At 39.3% G+C, this 21,344-nt stretch overlaps 1 protein-coding gene across 4 annotated transcripts in view; it reads left to right on the top strand.

The window, feature by feature from the left end:
• Positions 1 to 21,344, top strand: part of LOC308341988 (suppression of tumorigenicity 18 protein) — a gene marked incomplete at both ends in the record, with an annotated part of 128,360 nt that overhangs the window by 58,633 nt on the left and 48,383 nt on the right. For 2 of the 4 annotated variants that reach the window (XM_080802164.1, XM_080802166.1), the window contains 4 exons: positions 5,156 to 5,355; positions 12,836 to 13,627; positions 18,253 to 18,387; positions 20,542 to 20,632. In XM_080802164.1, the coding sequence (XP_080658290.1) occupies positions 5,156 to 5,355; positions 12,836 to 13,627; positions 18,253 to 18,387; positions 20,542 to 20,632 (1,218 nt within the window). The remainder of the gene's footprint in view (positions 1 to 5,155; positions 5,356 to 12,835; positions 13,628 to 18,252; positions 18,388 to 20,541; positions 20,633 to 21,344) is intronic. The other 2 variants (XM_080802165.1, XM_080802167.1) reach the window with 2 other exon arrangements.

The raw sequence follows: 21,344 nt of genomic DNA on the forward strand, positions 1-21,344 counted from the left end.
TTGTTAGTTTCTTATTTATTTGCAAGAATTCTTTATATATTCTGTAATACTTTTTTAAAATAAAGGTGAACTGCAAATACCTTTTCCCATTCTGTGGCTTACTTTTTCTACTGACTTGTTAGTTTTTTAGATCTATAGTTCTTCCAGAATTGTTTGCTGTATATACTATAAGATAGAAGTCAAAACATTTTTTTTTTCAGATAGATATCCAGTTGGCTCAGTGCCATTCATTGAAGAAACAACCCTTTTCTCAATGACACCATTGTCAAAAATTGACCATATATATTGAGCCTATTTCTGGACCCAGTCAATGGAACATTTATTCTGTTTCATTGGTCTGTTTGCTTATGCTTGCACTACAGCATCCTATGTCATGTGCTATAGGCTTATATAAACTTTGACATTCAAAACTGTAAGTCTTTCAACTTTGTTGTTTTCTTCAAGATGATTTATGCTGTTCTTAGCTTTTTTTTTTATTTTCACACAAATTTTAGAACTAAGTTGTTAATTTCTAAAAAAATTGTTCTTGGAATTTTCTTTGAGATGGCCTTGAATCTAACATAAATTTGGAGAGAATTGAAATCTTGCAATACTGACTCTTTTATTCCATGCACATCTTATATTTCTCTATTTAGTTCTTGAATTTTCTTTAAATGCTTTGTATAAGTTTTATGCATCTTTTGTTAGGTTTATTCCTAAGCATTTTTTATTTTTGTGCATTATAAATGTTTTTTCCTATTTTTTATTGATTTGTTTATAGAAGTTCAAATAATTTTTAATGACTTATATTTTATTCCTTCTTTTAATATTTTATGTGTAGAATCTTTTGGATTTTCCTTAAATAAAGTTGTGTCTCTGAAAATAATAGTAGTTTAAATTTTTTTTCTTTTTCAATAATTATATCTTTGTTTTTTTCTGCCAGTCATTTTAATTCAAATGCATACTTCTTGGTTCCTTTCCCCAAGTCTCTGGTATTCTTCCTAATTAAAAGAAATCTATACAAATACCCACTGTGAATATTCCACAGAAATAGAACATATAAATAATTTCCTTAGGCTCAGGGATTCATAACTTTCATTGCTTTTTCTATTTTATTCTTTGTGGGAGTGTGCTCAGAGTATATCTGTTACTGAACCTTCATTTTTAAATTTGTTACATGTCTTTTTAAGACTTGCATTGAGAATTTATTACTGTGGAAGATAAACTGTGAAACTGTAGAGCCCGGTGTTTATTGGACAGATTTTGGGGATTCATAGTTCCCTAATTTGTTGTTTTCTTTTTTGAAATCTGAAAGATCAATGAATTTGACTTCTAAACATACTTCCAGCACTGAGCCTATCACTAATGTTATCTAATTGTTGTTTTTCTCAATCATTGTTTTGAGTAAAATTTCAGCCATATGTTGTCACCAAAGGGAATATCATTTTCAAATAAGAATCTGAGTTTCTAAATGGAAGGATTTCTTACTTATGTAATCAAAAATTTCTCTAAAGTAAAAATACAGATATTTAAATATATTTTAATAAAATCAAAACCACAGATATGAAATATGGTGTTGAAAGGTATTTGGTGCATTGATAAAGTTCCCTCGAGGACTCTGGATGTTTAAAGCAACAGTTTGATTGAATAGAACAATAAATGCAGGGCTGAGTGTATTTTTTTTCCTTCTTTCTCATCTACTAGAAAAATATAGATAATAGAGCTCATTTATTTCCTTAACATTTCAGAGCTCCGCAGATGGGAAAACACAACCCAGTGGAAATTATTTCTGGCAACCTTGAGAAGATATGTTAGCATTTTGTGGCATTTCTTTCAGTGACATGTAAAGCATGGCTTTCCCTCATTGCAGTGTCACAGTGAAGTGTCACAATAAAGCCAAAATAGTGTGCCCTCAGGGAAAACTAGGGAAAGGGACCATTTTCCATGCACACACAAAGGGTAATATTTATTATAAAGCCTTTCATTTTAGCTCCAAATGCTTCCTGGGCCATGGCTACTTTGCAATGGAGAAATGCACAGAATGTGAGATTTAAAGCAAATGTTGTGTATAAATCTCATGTAATTTATGTAAATATAAATAATATATAAAAAATTAAAATGCCTTTATGGACATACAAGCACGCATAAATCTATACAGTGTGCCAAGGAGAGAGTTTGTGATGTTGCATTGTGGCAGCGTCAGCCTGGCAGTGATGGAGTCCAAGGAGCTTTACTAAACTGGGAATCAGAACAATTCTATCTTGACCTATTTCAGCCACTACCAGGACCGATGTCCTCTTCTCTGTCTACAACACGTGATACAGAAATTACTACCCGTATTCAAGGGATGAGGAATTTGGTCTTCCAAAAAACTCAATTATTTTTCTCAGATTACACAGATAATGTTCCTTAAGGAACTTTATGCACAGTATCAAATACAGTCATTTCTTTTAAGCCGAATTTGTACTTTTGATAAAACCTTATATATCTCCTTCATCCTTGCACAGTTATTACTTGGACGTAAACACTGAACTTGATTTTTACTACCATTAAGTGCCATCTCATTAGGTTCACTCTGCTACTCCAGACAATGGTCATTTGGGGGGGTCTTAATTACATTTGCAACATGATTCTATTGCTGCAATTCAGTATTATCTCTAGATCTGATGAGTACCCTGTTTATCTGCACCTCAATCATTGGGCAAAACCCTGTGATAGGCAGCTTCCTTCCAGTTAGATAGGAGCTGGTTGATTAGGTATTACTCCACTCAGTTGACAAATGTACATGGAAGTTAATCAATTTCATTGTTTTAATTTCACAAACATAGGAGAGAGCATGAGCTTTAGGGTCCAGCAGCCTGGGATTCAAATATCAGCCCCACTGATTACCAGATACATGATTTTGAGAATGATACTTGTCTTTATAAGTAAATTTGGATGACAATATTAACAAGACAAAGTCTGTAAGGATCTTACGGGTAGTTAATGTTCAGCCTCATTCATCAAGCATCAAAGAAATGACATTTTTCTGACTGACCTGTTCTTTCTAACTAGTCGCCACCCAGGTCTTATTGAACAGTGTTTCCTGATACTGACAAATCTTTGTTTTGATAAACTTTCTTGATCTCTTTCCCAGAACCAATGGTATGTTTATATTGGTTTTGAGAATCCACCTTTCTTGCCTGCTTTAATACCTGAATGATATTTGCCAGCAGCCTCTCTTCTTAGTTTGAGATAATAGTTTAGTGGTCTTTCATATTTTCTGAGCATCTTCAATGGATGTTCACTTGATTCTGGAGACTTTCACTAGTTTGGGGAAGTTCTTAAACTTACCTCACATACTTAGGAGATGTAGCCTTTTTTATAAGCTTCTCTGTCCCTCTTCCTTCCATGGTCAGTCTCCTTGACAAAGAAGACTAGTGTAAGAGTAATTCTGGTTTTATGCCTACTTCTATTATATCATAACTGCATGTTGTAGACTTTTCCTTGACAAATCAGCAGATAGTAGGATTCCACTTTCAACAGTCTCCATATAAAGGCCTGTTTTTGCTCCATAGTCATCTCAATTTTGCTCCATAGTCATCTTTTTTGCTCCATCTTCTCTACAGGGTCACTTTAATTTTGGACTCATGAGCGAGATTTTGTAAAGGGAAATTAGTTTATTTGGAAACTTCACTGTTCTCTTCCTCAGGATAATTTTCAATCATTCACTTTTTAATCTTTTTTAAAAGACTCTCTCCTTATAGATTCTTTTTTTTTTTTCCTAGAAGGAATAATGCTCCCATTTTTTTCCCTCTGAAGTTTTTTTTTTAATTTAAGACTTTATTTATTTATTTGAGAGAACAAGAGGGAGAACACAAGCATGGGGGTAGGAACAGAGAGAGAGGGAGAAGTGTCTCCCCGCTGACCAGGGAGCCCAATGTGGAATTCGATCCCAGGACCCTGGGATCATGACCTAAGCTGAAGGCAGACACCTAACTGGCTGACCCATGCAGGCACTTTCCCTCGGAAGATTTTTTAATCTAGTTGTTCTAAGTTCAAGAATCCATTCATGACTATAATCTTTTTTTATGAATGGGCCACCATCTTTGGACTGATACTCCCAAGAGAACAATTTAAGACTTTTGTCTATTTGATAATATTACTGGGTATTCAGTCATTTTTTTGTGATGGAGTAAGTAATATCTCAAATACTTGGAGTCTAAGATTCTCTGTTCTGCATCTTTGCTTCTAAATCTCTTGCATTTTTCTTCAAAGGGCATTTAATAAATATCTCTCACAGACTCACTGTGGGCTAAATTCTCTGGTGTTCCTGGATCTTGCCAAGAGAATGTTTGTCTTAACTTCAGCACATAGAGTGATCTGCATTAATTCTGAGTGAGCTATATGTGGGAAATCTGTTTTGAAAGAGCTGCTCTCAGGAGCATTTCCAAAAAAAAAAATCATATGAGGACAGGAGTAAGGATAAACTGTTGTCCATTTTTATGAAATCCAATCTTATTTCTCCTCCTTTTATTTGTTTGTTCTGTGTGCCAAATGGGTGAGAATCAGAAGGCAGAATGCCAGGTAGCATCTTTTCACCCTTTTTAAAGTGTGTGTGTGTGTGTGTGTGTGTGTGTGTGTGTGTGTGTGTGTGTGTGATTGGAGATGGGTTGATGGAATGTTCCTAGCTTGCCCCTCCTTTTATGCTTTCCTCTTTCAGGTCAAACTCGGGATGTGGCATCTCAAGTTTGATCCACAACTGTGACAGAGATAAGCAGTTTGGGTAGCAAACAACTATTTGAAAAACCTTGCGATTTATCCATAGTGGACATGTTTTTTGTGTGTGCGTCTGGTGGTATATTTTTCACATTAGCTGTTTCTTAGGATTAGCAAACCAGTGCAAATCTTGTTTCATCCCTCCCTGGGTATTTAATGTAGTGCCAAGCAAAGCACAGATTAACATATGCTTACTCAGGATTAAGGATGATTTTTTTTTTTTAAACTCTTCTGATAGACAGTAAAACAGAATCCGCACAGTTCAGTAGATTCAATGGGTGGGCTGTTTCTGTTAGTGCCAACACCTAACCCTAAACCTTTAGTCCCAGGTTCCACGGGCTTTGGGTTATACTTCATGGAAATCAAATGGCAAGTAGTGGTATAGTCTTTCTCCATATACTTCCCTCAATCACTACAGTGCTGCATATGATTGCTCCATGGCGAAGAAGAGGAGAGCTGCAGAGCAGGCTTTGGGTGTCCCAGTCAACAAGAGAAAATCCCTGCTAATGAAGCCCCGACACTACAGCCCAAACCTGGACTGCAGAGAAGAATGTGATGACAGGACCGAGGCAGAGGAGGAAGACGGCCTCCCAGAAGCCAGCGATCGCACTGCCACAGGTAGCAAGCGGGAACAGTCCAAACTTTTATCTACTCCCCGACACCAAAGCCTCAGTCTTAACTTAGAACATCTAGTCTTTGTGGCTGTAGAAGCAAATTCCCATTTGAAAGCAAAACCAAACATTTATTCATCCAGCATCCATTTACTGAGAGCCAATTTTTTTTTGTTTGTTTATCAGTAACTGCGGGAGTCTAAATATAAGTCATAGAGAGTTCTTGCCTGAGTCCATTTTCAAAAGCACAGAATTGGAGTGTGCCTCTTTTTGAGGAAAATAAAAGATACTAAGCCTTAAAGAGTACCTTGACTCCCTAATAGGACAGATGTCTATCCCTGAAAGAATCCTTAAAAATAAAAGGACATATTTAAGCTTAAGGTATCTAAGATATGACATATATAAATAAAGAATTTACTTTTTTGTTTTATAAACACACAGAACATTATTTGTCCCCCCAAATATAATAGGTATTAACAACCCAGGCTAATACAGGTGACCTGTGACCCTAATCTTTTACCATCTTTAAAATAAATACTTATAGCAAAGGACTTAGCAGAAGGAACCCAAAGTTGGCAGCCTAGATCCTTCAAATAATAATGTGTTGTAGAAAATGTATCACTGTGCCCATTAGTTCTGAAATAAGTGATTTTCAATTACCTTTAGGCACACATTGTATTTCATGAATTCAATTCTTCACTTGCTCACAAAATGCTCTTTGCATGCTAAGTGATTCATAGTTACTATTTTGAAATTTTAGGATATGCTTCTCCCCAGTTCACAGTTACTCCTATTAGGTTCATGGTGGTCACAGTGCCTCCAGGAGTTGGACCATCACCAACCACTTTGTGCTTGAGGATGAAATTGAAGGACATGCAAATATCTCAAAAATTTATGAAAAAAATGGAAATCAAAAGTTTGACTGATTAGAAAATGAAATGAGGTATACATATATTCTATGAAATATGTTTTTTTCTGAATGTGATTTTTTAAGGAATCAAAATATACTAAATATGATGTCATTTGAAAAGAAGTATGTATTTTACAAACCATAGGCAAAGAGCTCTCAGATCATAAGTATCTATTATAGACAGAATTAAAGTGACAGCAATAGGGATTACTAGAAAAGATGTAAAAGCATACTGACTGAACACAAATTCCGGACACAACCATCAGATCTTCAGTAATCTTAGCTTGCAAGTAGTTTGAGATTCTGCAGTGAAAACAAAGTTGTATGCTGATTTGACAGTGTTTAAGCAAATGTCCTGGCTTCTCCGTATTTACCATATGGCTTAAAGCCTCATCGTTCATCTGTAAATTATAATGAGCCTTGACTCATCTTGTTTCCTTGAGCTGGTCTGCTTTTTGTTGATTTATGAAAGCTGTAGGTTGAATCTAGTATTAGGGAGGGTCCTTGAATCGATGTGGTTAGACTTGAGCTATAAAATTCATCTAGTTGACCTTAACTCACCAACTGTTTTTGTTTTTTTTTTAATGGGCATCTTTTACACCAACCCATTCTTGTAACTGCCATGAGGACAAGGACTCTATCTGCCCCCTTTTTTCCTGCCTTTTATGTTAGTTGTGTGATCATCATAGATGCTCAGTATCCACCAAGAAAATATTCTGTCAAAATGTACTCAGTGAAACATTCAGTTAGAAGCACTGATGGACAAATATTTGCAGGTTCACAAATGTTATCTATTTTTATATTTAGCACTGGAAGCACTATAAATAAGAATATGCTGAAACTGTAGTGGTAGTGGCCATTATTTTTGAATGCTTAATATATTCCAGGAACATAAATTATATCACTTAATCCACCCAACAATGACATGAGGTATGTATGATTATGGTCCCAATTTTACAGATGAGATCTTTGAAGACCAAAGAGATTTAATGCTTAAGGTAATGCAGCTTGTAGGTGTTGAAAAGAAGATAATTAGGACACAATTGAAGGATAAGCAAAATAATTATTTCTCAGCTAACCGTGTTCCATAATCCAATCCTCCTGTGCTCTGACTACTTTCCGAAAGTAGAGAGGGCGGCGTTCTATAACATCCAATCACAAAGTTATGTTTCCAGAAATGACAGGTCACAGATGCTCCTACCCCCAGCTGAAAGAATCTAAATTGTTTTCAGACCTCTGAGCAAGTTGCCCACCCCTCCAGAAGGAAGGCGGGATTTTCACTGGTCATCTCATTTACTCCGTGTTCCCTGAGGTCTTTACCTTGCAGGTGTGTGCCCAGTTGTGTCTTCAGCAGGTGGTTCAGATGATGAAGAAGGGGGCAGTACTTAGGAAGGCTTTAAGTCCTGGGCTTGAATCCATTTAATAGCAAAATAATGTCTCAAACCCTCAATTGGGTGTCTTTCAAAGAACTGCAGGTTGCATTAATGGTGATAGAAGAGAATGTGGACAAACCTTACAGATACACCTCTTCACTGGGGCAAGCAGAAGATGAGCTTGTGAAGTACTATCAGGTGGTAGGACAAGCATGTGCTTTCCCAATGCCGACAAGGAAAAGAAGAGTCGCCTGGAAGTGAGCTTAGCCACGTGTGTGGTGTCTTTCCTCAGTTTCTAAGCTCACAGTCATGACTCAGGGAAATCTGTCACAACTGTAGGAGCTCTAGGGGCTGAAATGATCACTTTAACACATCTTATCTCTCAACGAAACACAAATAAGGGATAAACCACTATGATTTTAGAATTTTGAAAGATAAATTCATTTTTCTAGGACTTTAATTCTCAGCAAGATTTACATAGTCAAGAGACCTGGAAAACTAATATATCTATACAAGTAACTTTGATAGTTCCAGAAAGAGAACTAAAATCCAATTAAAATAAAATCCAGTTATATTAAAGGAGTCAAACTCCAAACTTGTGATTTTCAGAGGAATTTTTAAAGTTGTTTTGAGGCAGAACATCTGAGGGATAATGTGAGAGTCATTAACATATGCTTCCTAGGATTACCAGACCCCTTAGAGTAGAGACTTTGGTTTCAAGCAAATAAACTAATGTGAAATTTTTCATATCAGGCAAAAACATTTTTTTTTTTTTTTTACTTCATGTCGCAGAAGGTGTCATCCAGCTCTGGCCCCTCCTCCTGCCCCACACTTTGAAATCCTTTCAGGAGGAGAAAGGTGTGTGCTAGGTAAACATCCAACTCTCTGAATGTCCCCAGGGAGTGTGCCCAAGGAATTTTCTGACCTACACTGTTATACGGAGATAGCCAAGGCGTGGGTACTTGTTAATTTTTGTCTTGTTATTGCTGCTTATTCATTTTTACGTATTTTATTTATAATTTAGAAGTCATTGTTTTTTGATCAAAAGTCAGGTGACAATTGTATTTTAGTATCTTCCTGTAAATTCACCCTTGAAAGTACCCGAACTTGGGAAAATAATAGTTTTCTATTAGTTTTCTGAACAGTTTCTCCTAAGGGTTGCTGTGTTTTATAAGCATCAGTTGAGAAATATGAGCTTACTGGGCTGTGGGATTTGGGGTAGCTTGTTGTAGAGGGATGGCCCTGGATCTGGATGTCAGCCCCCACCTCCACCCCCGCCACCCCTGGCTAGCTGTGTGATCTTGAGCAAGCCCCTAGCCCCTCAGAAAATCATTTCCCTTCTGTAAAATGGAGCAGAAAGTCCCTTTCTTGTCATTACTGTAAAGATTAAATGCAGTAAAGAACTGAACACCATGCCAGGAGCTTAACAGTTTATTGTCCTAGGATGTCACTGGATCATCCTCATTTAAATGATGAGGAACAAGGACTCAGAGACACAGACCTGCCCCAGGGTCACACAGGCAGGTGGTGCTGAGCCAGCAGTTCGGCCCTAGTCTCTGGACCTCAAACCCATCGTGGTTTTCCCTCCACATTGTGCACTGGGCTTTGAAGCCCCCAGTTTCTGAAGGCTGTTGATGAGCAGTTCCATAGCCTGCACGGCATGGGTGGTAAACTGGCCAAGCCTCCTTCACACTGTGGGCTGTGCTCTCTCTCAGGGATCAGTTTCACTGCTTATTCTAAGCAGAACACAAGCCCCACCTCATTTATGTGGAGGCTCCCTTGTATCGCCTGCCTGCCGTTACTGTGCTCTGAATGTGTATCTGGGGAAGGGAGAAGACAGCCGTCATTTACCAAACACCTGTTGTGTGGCACCTGCTTTGCGTGCTCTCGCGTGTAAATTCTGCAACGTGCCTCACCGTGTAAATGAACACACAGGGTTCAGAAAGGTCAAGGATGCCTTTGGGGTTTGCACAGACATGAGCACGCAAGCCCGGAATCAAATCAGGTTAGTTGTTTCAATGACAAAGGTACCAAATGAATCACCGAGCCATCCATGAAAATAAAAACACACTAACGTAAACACGTAGGCAGCCCATTACAGAGCTAGGAGAAACAAGAACCTCGTCACAGATCTGTCAGGTTCAAAAGCTAATTCAACTTTTTTTTTTTTTTCTTCTAATGACAGCGAAAGCCAGAGAGGGGTAGGTATATGGAAAGTTGGTTTGCAGATTTGCGGAACATCCCTGGAAACCATCTCGTGCAACGCACATAGGCACCTCTATCGGCAGGACTTCTCTCTTTCTGAAGAATAATTAATAAATATTTTCTTTTAGCATATAACAAACAGTTGAACCAAACAATTATGTAAACTGGAAATGACCCAAAATGCTAGCAGTTGGCAGCAGCACAGGGAAACGCATTGTCCTGCACATGTGCGTTTTTGTCACTCCCGCCTCTCTGGTGATCTGCACTTAATAGGAATATTTTAAACTATGTAGCTAAGCAACAGAGGTAATTGTTGCTTTCTAGAGCTTTTGTTAGCACTCTAACACAGCCCAAATATGCATAATTAGGTATAATGTCTATAAATCATTATTGTACACATGTGGGTAGTTAAGTGGAGTGAGAGAATAGTTCAATGAATTGAGCATATTCACTGAAAATGCTTTTTATTTGTTTTCTGTAGTTCATAATACTTTAAAATTATCATAACCCTTTACACTTTCTCCTAATAGCCAACCGTGTTATTGAGAAAAACTTCATTTGCATTTTAGACTATGTTTAATATATTATTTAAACCTGGAATTCCTCTGATATGAATTCAGAAGGGAAAAGACCATCCTATCAAATGTGATGTGCTTGTTTATCCAGCCTCTTTTCTAGGAAGTAAAATGTTAAATTTTTCAGTTTATGTTGAATAGATCCCAACAAAAGACTGCACCCTATAATCAGCATTATTTAAAGGGGCTAGTGTTGTGACTAAATTCTTCCCTTCATCCAAAAATGCTTTTAGTTACTATGGCAATATTTACTTGATCCTGGCAGTCCAGTGTTGATTTAGGGAGATAATTACCAGAAAGGAAGATGATGGAGATGTATTTTTGAGTGTCCTTGTCAGAGACAATGTTTATAAAAAATTAAATGAGACCAAAAAAGGCACATTGTCTCCTCCACAGACACCCTCTCCTGCAGCCATCACGCAGGATGGCTGTCCTTTTCTTCCCTCCAAAGATGTTTATTAACACAGAATGCACTTCACTTGGTGTCTTTCACAGTCTTTAAGGGGGCTTATTATTTTGTGTTGCCCATCCTCCACTCTGCCTTCAGAGACACAGAAATGGTCCTCCTCCTCCTCCTCCTCCCCCCCTCCTCCTCCTCCCCCTCTCTTCTTCTTCTTCTTCTTCTTCTTCTTCTTCTTCTTCTTCTTCTTCTTCTTCTTCTCCTTCTTCTTTTGTCTGACTGAATATTTAAGGGAACCATTGCTGGGTTGTCTGGTGCATTTCACAGCTGCATGTATGCTGGGTGTCATGCTCCCCTGATCACCATGCATGTTAAGCCAGGGCTGGAACACTAGCAGATCTGCACCCTGAATTGTACCCTTAATTGGGTGCAAGCTTGGGTAGGCTATCATCATATATACACACACACACACACACACACACACATACATATACACACATATGTATATATGTGTGTGTGCATATATTATATATATAGATATAATGCATATGTGTGTGTGCACATATACATATATGCATGCATGCATACATATACATATACATATGACTATACATACACATACTGTCACTGCAGCTGGGCCACTGCCAAGGATGAAGGAGATGACACTGATAACTGACTGGGAAAGATCCCGTGGACTCTTCTGGACAGACTGGCAAGTGGAGACCTGCTCTTAGTCCCAAGGCTCTTTGACGACTCCAGTCGGCCGGCTACTGAAAACAATTCGTTGATGTTCTACCTACTTGGCCATCTCCATCTCTCATCTTATTGCCTTCTTACACAAATGCATGCACGTACCAGGCCAGAAAATGTGTCACTGTTTTATGTATTTGACCATGCTGGAGAGCCTGGGTGGCTCAGTTGATTAAGCTTCCAACTTTCTGATTTCAGCTCAGGTCATGATCTCAGAGTCCTGAGATCCAGCCCCATGGTGGACTCTGCACCCAGCACGGAGTCTGCTGGCGATTCTTACCCTCTGCTCTCAATCTCTCCCTCAGGCTCTCTTTTCTCTCTCTCAAATAAATAAACAAATAAATAATCCTTTTAAAAAAGATATTTGTGGGCGCCTGGGTGGCTCAGTGGGTTAAGCCTCTGCCTTGGGCTCAGGTCATGATCTCAGGGTCCTGGGATCAAGTCCTGCATCAGACTCTCTGCTCGGAAGGGGAGCCTGCTTCCTCCTCTCTCTCTCTACCTGTCTCTCTGCCTACTTGTGATCTCTCTCCCTGTCAAATAAATAAATAAAATCCTTAAAAATAAATAAATAAGTAAAATTTAAAAAAGATATTTGATCATGCTAATTCTCTCATTTACTTGTACTTCCTTTGGCATGGAATTTCTGTGTGACAGTTCTGAAAGTCAACAGGAAACCTTGAAAACTTCAGAACTCTCTTAGTTATCATCTGTATGTGGATGTATTCTGTCTTTTAACTAACATCCCATAAAATCTGAAAGTATGTTTGAGAAACTGTGGAGGCAGTGAACATAAACCAAATAAGCTTTGAAAATACACTGCCATGCTAGCAGAGAAATTTGATGTTTCCTTTATGCATAGTATTATACATATTTTATTTCCTTCTGGTTGGTTAGGATTTGCAAATATAAGAGGTACAGTAACGACAATTTCACATTCAGCATTCTGTTATTGCTAAGTATCTATTTCAGTACCCTGGAAACAATTAGTTGTTAATATGCTGAAAATTTTACTAGCTCACTTCTTTAAATGCAATTCTCAGAACATTAAGGTCTGTTTTGTTTTATTTCATATTCATTCATATATATTTTTCTTTTCAGTGTTTATAAAGTTGATAGAATCTACATATTCACATGTACTTATGATGCATATATATGATATATGTATATATACATATATATGTATATAAATCTGTCCCTCATCTACTTATTGGTGCAATTTTCTTAAAATATTTTTTGCTGTTGTTTTTTTAAGTATTGGCTTTCTTTTTCCATAGAAGAAATCGTGATAAAACCTATGGATGAAAACCTTCATTCGACTGCACAAGAAAACTCCAATGGGAAGGAAGACAGATATGGCTGCTATCAAGAGCTTGTGGTCAAATCTTTAATGCACTTGGGGAAATTTGAAAAAAATGTGTCTGTTCAGACCATAAGTGAGAATTTAAATGACAGTGGCATCCAGTCTCTAAAAGCAGAGAGTGATGAAGCTGATGAGTGCTTTATGATTCATTCTGATGATGGAAAAGAAAAGATTGATGATTCCCAGCTTCGGTTCTGCTCCTCAGATGACAGTGAAAGTAACTCTGAAAGTGCAGAGAATGGTTGGGACAGTGGCTCCAACTTCTCAGAAGAAACCAAACCACACAGGGTCCCAAAGTATATTCTAGTGGATAATAGAAAAGACCTATTGGAAGTTCCTGAAATAAAAACTGAAGGTGATAAGTTTAGCACTTGTGAAAATATGTGTGATTCTGAAACAGAAAGGAGAGACCCACAGAATGCTCCTATGGAACCGCTGGACAGCAAAGCCCAGCCCTCATTCACTGGGATGGAGGAAGATGATAACGAGTGTCTGGCAGCCATGACAGAAGAGTCTGTTGACCTGGAGAAGGCGAAGGGGAACTTGAGTTTGCTGGAGCAGGCGATTGCTCTCCAAGCTGAGCGAGGTTGTGTTTTCCATAACACCTACAAAGAGTTGGACAGGTTTCTACTGGAACACCTTGCTGGGGAAAGGAGACAAACCAAAGTTATTGATATGGGTGGAAGACAAATCTTTAACAATAAACGTAAGACACATTTTTTGCATTTATTTTAAGAATAAAATTGCTTTGAAGGTTGGAAGAAAAATTAGTAAGATTTGATTATCACTTCCAGATAGCTTTTGACAACTTGATGCAATTTAAAAACCAATTCATATTGTAAAATAACAATATCTTTTTCTTTTCCTCTGTCTGCTCTCTAGCTTGTTCTCAGATCAAGCTTGGTCAGTTTTGCGATGTTTTTACACATGAAAAAAGAATCATTGTCTCTTTTTCTCTTAATGTGACAGCTTTTTAAAAAATATATAGTATTTGTACAGTACTATATTGGACATGTTAGAGGGACATTAGTACTTTTTGGATTTTAAATCATTTTATTAATCAAATCAATTCCAGAAATTTAATTTTTCTTTTCCACTTTCTTTTGGGGATCACCTGACTCCTTTGGAGGAGCTTCAAAATAATGTCGAGCTACTGGCAAGTTGGACAGGATGCTCTGATCCTTCTTAGGATAAAACTGAATGTTAATGCCTTTAGAAGCCTTGTGCTTTTACCAGGTCTCTAACTCAGGGCCACAAATATCTGGTCCAAACATGAATGAGAAGAATAAATGTGCTTGGAGGAGGCCTTAAAACTGTTCCTCAACTTTAGTGAAATTATGTCCTATCTCCCATAATACTACTCCTCCCCCCACCCTGAGTCTTACACCAGATGGTATTTCTCAAATCGTGGTTCTCAAGTGCCTAGAAGGCTTGTTTAGGATGGGTATTTCCAGGATCCTATCAGACTTACTGCTCCAGAACTTGCCTTTTTTTAAAGCACGCTATTCAGATGATTCTTGTGTACCTTAAAGTCTAAGAATCACAGAATTAGAATATCTTAGAGAAAATTAAGATCATGTCCCCAGGAAGCTTACAAGAATAGTATGTTAGTTATGGTTTGGATGATCTGCTTTCTGAGATTCATGCAGAAATGAACTGTATATTTTGTCATTTGGGGTCTATTGTAGTACTCACCTGCAATCTTGTCAATTATTTTCTTGCAGCTCGGAGCTGAGAAAACAAAACAAAGAATAAAATAATGTCATGTAGTGAGGAGCAAGATAATAATACTATGCAAACACACTTGCCAGGATTAGGATCAAGACAGAATATCAATGCAGTGTATGATTTGGGACGGGACCCACTGTGAGCTTTGTATACTCCACTAATATGCAACGTGCTAAACTTGCCTGTGTGCATATTTATTATTTTTTTAATGGGCTACAAAACAAAAAAAAATAGATAAAGTTGACCTCAAATCCTAAAAAGTCATAATTTGTCATCTACTATATTTCATTCATTCTAAGATACACAGTTTTCCCATTTTAACATCTCTGAAATCAAAAGGGTATGCCATAATTTAATTTTCAGTAATTTTTTCCTCACTTGCTAACACACAAAATGCGGCACTATGTTGCAACTGATGATATCTTCTAGCTCCATGAAATTCAGTGTTTGGAGAAGCTTTAATTCTTTGTGCCATAGCTTAAAATATTTGACAATCCTTTGGTCATTTTTATAGAACGTAAAACTTTTTGTTTTCAAAAAACACCAACGCAATAGAATCTGTGTTTGTAAAGGGTGATATAAGGCTTAGAGAATTATGTATGAGGCTGGCTAATTCAATAATATATCCTATTGTGTGGGGCATGGTCCTGCCTTGCAGTGTTCAAAGCCTTTGCAAGAGGTCCAGACCAAACTAGGATGAAAAGACTAGCAAAAAGAGGTAAGGCCCATAATGCATGGGAACTATAAGCTTCATCTAGAAGGTACTTGCAGAGTCCAAGTTAGATATTGACTTTCTTCTTCCTCATCCCAGATGTGGGACACAGTGGCTTATGAGCAGCTTCTTCCTCTGGTGTGCATTCCATGCTTTTAGGTCAATATTCATACCAACTGAGATTCATGATCTCCACAATATCATCCTAATTTCCCATATACCCTGGGCATGAGATCCCGCTGTTAAAGGAGAGAACACTATAAAGTATCGTTTTACCCAAGTCTGCAGATGAGTCAACAATTCTAAAAATTTTTTTAAAAAGTTCAGCTATCTTGTTGCTACTAAGATTTAGTGAGATTTTAGGTCACAGTGTGTATGGAGTCACCATAGAATTTATTGTACTGCCTAAGGCACTTTCAGAGCAAAGGGGAGTGCTACAAACAATCACAAGAGTGTATCAGGTGCGAATAAGATAGTCCCAGGCATACCCACACGTAAGGTCACCAGAGTATAAGGTCACTCTCATTATGCAGCATTCAGCAAAGAAAATAAAAGGAGAGGAAAAGCCAGGCCTGAGAGTCATCTGAGAACTCAAGCTCTGCCTTCTTATCATGCAAACAGGTTCTGCCCCACAGAGCATTTCATGGCATCTGTTTCACCCAGCAGAGAAGGCTTGCAGACAAACGTGCATGATGGACTGTCAGTGGACCACACCTGGTCAGGTGCCAGCCCGGCCTTATCTCCCACACCCTCTCTGGCTTCCTATAGACAAATAATGTGGCAAGGAGGGGAAATGCACAGCGCCAAACCTTTCAATGTGGTTTAGAAATGTGACCTCACCTGGACCAGGTCCAAGCGAGGAAGGGCATCAAAACCCACATTGCTTTTCCTCTTTTCTAATTTTCTCTCATATGCGGTGTCAACCACCGTAATGTCACTTGAATCAAACTTCATGGATTTTTGACTCTCCATCTACAGATATTATAGACCTAAAACAACTTCAAAATTAGCAACATTTTTGGATTAAGTAAAATATATAGCCATAAAAGTCAAAGAACATGTCAAAACTCTTAATATGCCTCTTTATTTCTTGCAAAAGACAGAGAACAATCCCGATACCATGGCATTTAAATCCTGTTTTTCACAAAACATAAATGTCTGATACTTAAGGCATCCTTATCTTTGGGCTGTTCATTTCTCACTTTCGATTTCTAGTTTTCTCTGCTGACCTTCCCTCCCAGGCAGTGTGTGCCTAAGTTGAAGGATCCTTGGCTCCTCCCCCTTTAGTGAAAGCATGCCCCCAAATAATTGCATTACATACAACCTGCTGTGCCCATCTGCCCAGGACTGTTTATAATCCAACAACTGGGGTGGCGTGGTATCACAGAGGCACGTCTGCTCATCGCAATATCCCACCCTGGAGATGGCTGTCGCATCCCGCGACATCGCTCTGCTCTCGGTACTAGGCTTGGAGCAGGAACATATGGGCCCGCCGCATCCTCACGCAGCAGGGTTCTGCCCCTTAGTCCACCACCAACAGCTTTCCTAAGGCAGGATCACACAGATTATTTATTTTCACTCTCAGCATCAAGTGGATTCATTATTCGGGATACTTCGTGTTTTGAGAAGCCTGCGGCCAGCCTCCATTCCACACTGGTCCTTTCTCTGAGGCTCCCATGTCCATTGTGATTCTGGTTCCTCTGGTCGTCAGTTCTGAGAGACGAGATTGTCCCAGTGATTGGTACATCATTCCAGGCACAAGTTAGGGGGGTGATTTGGGCTCCAAAAATGCATTTCTGTTTTCGGTTTATTATCTCAGTCACAAGTATGAAAATATCTGCAGAAGGCCTCTGCTGTGGTAGCTCTAACCCCACCAATATCACCAATATGATAATCCTTCTTTATTTTATAAATTTATATAACCTTTCATCTAACCCTCAGCAAAGTGTGGGCTGGAAGATTAAAACCCCAGCTCATCCTCCGACCTCCCCCTCTAGGTCAGTGCCTCATGGCAGCCTGACTAGCAGTGTTACAAAGTGCCCCTTTTCTCTGCCTCCTGGCACCTGTGGTCCCCTTCTATACCCCAATGTTCTTGGTGGTACAGACCACCCAAGGCCAACCCCACCCTGTATTTCTTCTTCCTAGAATGTTTCCTTGCCGGGCTGTCCTCCTATCACCTGAGTTTTCAGTTTCTGCATTCAGAGTAAAATGAAAGCTGCTCTCCTGATTGATCCAAAGTGGTAATGCATTGGGATTGGAGGATCTGGGCCCTCTGCAGCACGGCCAATTGTTTGGGCATGGCACAAGATGCCATTGCTGACTCCCTCACTGACTCTGGCCAGAGCGGGCTCTACGTGTGTGCGGGAGCAGCACTTGGACCTGGAGCCTTAGGGCCACAGGAGGCCAGGGACCTGCAGGAACAAGACCAGAGCAACCCTTCCTGATGGGGTGACTTCTTTGTTTTATCATTTGGAATCTGGCTTTCTTGAGACCCTTTCAATAAGAGACAGTTTTAGTTTAGATACATTCTTTCTTCTTTCTCACTTTTTTTTTTTCCCTTTTCAGGAGCTTGGGCATTCTCTGCCTCTGGCGTGGGGTTCGTTTTTCATAATGAGACACTAACTACAATATGTGATATGACAACTTAAAACCATCTCTGTATTTTAACACTCCCTTGCCCTGTGTCAGCCTTTGCTTAGAAAACCAAGAAAATTGAAAACATTTTTTATGCTTCCACAGGTCTTAGTTGACGGTCTTATTCAAGGCAATGTGAGAAGAATGTTTATGCTGTAAAAACTGAGTGAAGTGAGAATGTCACCCTGCAAGGCCACTCTAGTGAATGGGGAGGGAAAGAAGAGCCAGATGACTCTCTTGATTTAATTTCTCTGTAGATTCACCGAGGCCTGAAAAGAGGGAGACCAAGTGCCCTATCCCCGGATGCGATGGCACGGGACACGTGACAGGACTCTACCCCCACCACCGCAGCCTTTCGGGGTGCCCCCACAAAGTGCGGGTTCCCCTGGAAAGTGAGTATGACATATCCTTAAAACCAGTAGGCTTCTTCTTAGTGCGCCACAGCATCATGATCTTATCCTCCTTCTTATCCTTATCCTCATCCTTATCTTATCCTCCTTCTCCTCCAATGTGGAATTCGGAATGGAAATATAAAGTTTCCTTTCTGTGTCAAGAAAATTTCCATCTAGCTGTGTGTTTAAAATCAATGGGTTAATAGAAAACCTGAGGGTACAGTTAGGAGAGTAGGTCCGGAGACAACCGACGTTGTGAAGAGAATTTGTTATAGTTCCTGAAGGGTGGGGGTGTGCCACCCTGCAGGCAGGGCCACACAGGGGAGCATCAGGGTCATCAGTGGCCAGGGATGGGGGAACTTCCGGTTTCAATGGGAAGGAGCAAAGTAAGCAGTCTTAAGACTGGCTAGTTTGAATTCGCTCAGTAGGCTCCAAAGCTTGAGGGTTGTCGATGGGTGTCTTATACCTGGCAGGTGGAGAGTGTGAGTCTAATAAAAGAGGCAGTTGGGCGTAGGCTCACAATTGGTTGATTTGCCTTTAAAAGCTGTTTGAAAAGGCAGTCTCTCCAGGGTTTGCCAGGGCCCAGATGACAAAGCATCAGAATCCAGAAAACAAAAGTCATGGTTAAAAAACTGTGGACTGGGGCGCCTGGGTGGCTCAGTGGATTAAGCCACTACCTTCGGCTCAGGTCATGATCTCAGGGTCCTGGGATCGAGCCCCGAATCGGGCTCTCTGCTCAGCAGGGAGCCTGCTTCCCCCTCTATCTCTGCCTGACTCTCTGCCTACTTGTGGTTTCTCTCTCTCTGTCAAATAAATAAATAAAATCTTTAAAAAAAAAAAAAACTGTGGACTGCACAGTCCTTTCTCACCCAGAGGTATGGCTTCCTTAAGCCCAGGAGTGGTTTTGGCTTCAGTGCATCATCTAAATATAAGAAGTGCATTCCAGGGGCACTTGGGTGGTTCATCCAACTATTGATCTCAGCTCAGGTCTTGATCTCAAGGTTGTGAGTTCAAGCCATGAGCTGGGCTCCAAACTGGGTATGGAGTCTTTAAAAAAAAAAAAAAAGTGCACCATCACCAGGGTCCTCCCTATTCCCCGTATCCCCATTCCTCGTAGGAACTTGTGATGCCTGCCATGCCTCTCGAGGGGATCCTGCGGTAGCAGAGGTCCCTGAGCAAGAGCAAACATTGGTGGCTTCTCTACCCTCAGCCTTGCTGTGAGCTAGGAAACTGGAGGAGAAGGAAAGGACTGCCTTCTAAGTTTTGAAGTATCCATGTGTTACATCCTCTACTTCTTTTTTTTTTTAAAGATTGTATTTATTTATTTGACAGAGAGATCACAAGTAGGCAGAGAAGCAGGCAGAGAGAGAGAGGAGGAGGAAGCAGGCTCCCCTCTGAGCAGAGAGCCTGATCCCAGGACCCTGAGATCATGACCTGAGCTGAAGGCAGAGGCTTAACCCACTGAGCCACCAAGGCGCCCCTATATCCTCTACTTCTTTAACCTACATATTGAAACACCCGTGGGTCATACAAACCACAGTGGTGTGAATGCCTCAGCATCACCCTTCTCGAAAACACAGCTTTACAAATCAGTGCATCTAATCTGTTCAGCACTGTCCCAGTAGATTACCAGTTCTTCAAAGTGATTACCGAGTTGTTCACCCAACCATGCTCTTCCACCAATAACTGAATGGCAGTGCGGGTAGGGAGTGGGGAGCAATGGACAAGAATCAAAGTAATATCTCTTAGAAAATAAAGAACACTATATTCAGAAGTTCACACCGTGGGGACAAGTTAACAGGAACTACTTGACAAATAATGTTCTCCATCCACTTTTCCAAGGAAAAGCACATAAATATAAAAGGAAGGTTATGAGCCTCTCACTTTAAGTTAAATAGAAACAGAATAGTCTAATTTAAGTCTAGTGTTAACCATGACATGACGTTTTAGAGAAACTAAAACTTGAACACGCTGCTGAATTTAATTTTTGAAGTTCTTGAGTGCTCATTAATTTCAACCTGAACATTTATTGGGGGAAGAAAGACAGATTATATAACCAAATTCTTATGAATGCAAGGTTGAGAAGTCAGTTTGTTAGCATGTTATGTATTCATGGTATACTATTCTTTTCTTTTTGTGATATTTTGTGCTCAGTTCTTGCCATGCATGAAAACGTGCTCAAGTGTCCCACCCCAGGATGCACCGGAAGAGGGCATGTGAACAGCAACCGCAACACCCACAGGAGGTGATTGTGATGAGATGCTACTCTTACCTAACGAAGAGAAGTGAGACAGACTTTCCACGGAGGAAATAAGGAACTAGCACGGTGTCATCAAAATCTCTGGATCACTATCAAATATGTTACCACTTGAAATAGATAAGAAATATTCTCAATGTGTACAGAGTAAAAAACAAACAAACAAAAAAAACCCCACACTTTACTTTCTGAGAAATTATCATTTAACAGACTGGCAAACAAAAAAAAATGTTCTATTTGAACACTAGAGTTATACATTCATATAATCATACAAACAGAACATGTTCTTTTTTGCTCTGGAACTTCACCATAGCCGTTTTGACACTGAAAAGATTTGTGTAGGGTTTGTCTTGGATCCCATCCAATAAACATTAACAAGGTACCAAAAGGGCTTCAATCTACTGTGGTTCTGACTATAAGCCAGGAGGAAGGTAAACATTAATTCGTCTCATTGAGATTCATTACGTTGAGATTCCTACTCACTTAAAACACACATGTGCATTTACATACAAATGTATTGTATGGTATGTAAATATATACTGTGTATCTATTATGTGCTCACAAGATACTATGTAACTTGTAAGCACATTGCCAGAAAACTTCATATTCTATACTTTAAATTTAAACTGATTTAAAATTAGTCCCTAACATTTTTCTAAAACGCTTGAGATAAATCATAGAATTATCATACTAACATCTA

Source organism: Martes martes, assembly GCF_963455335.1.
Source record: "Martes martes genome assembly, chromosome: 4".
Lineage (NCBI taxonomy): Eukaryota > Metazoa > Chordata > Mammalia > Carnivora > Mustelidae > Martes > Martes martes.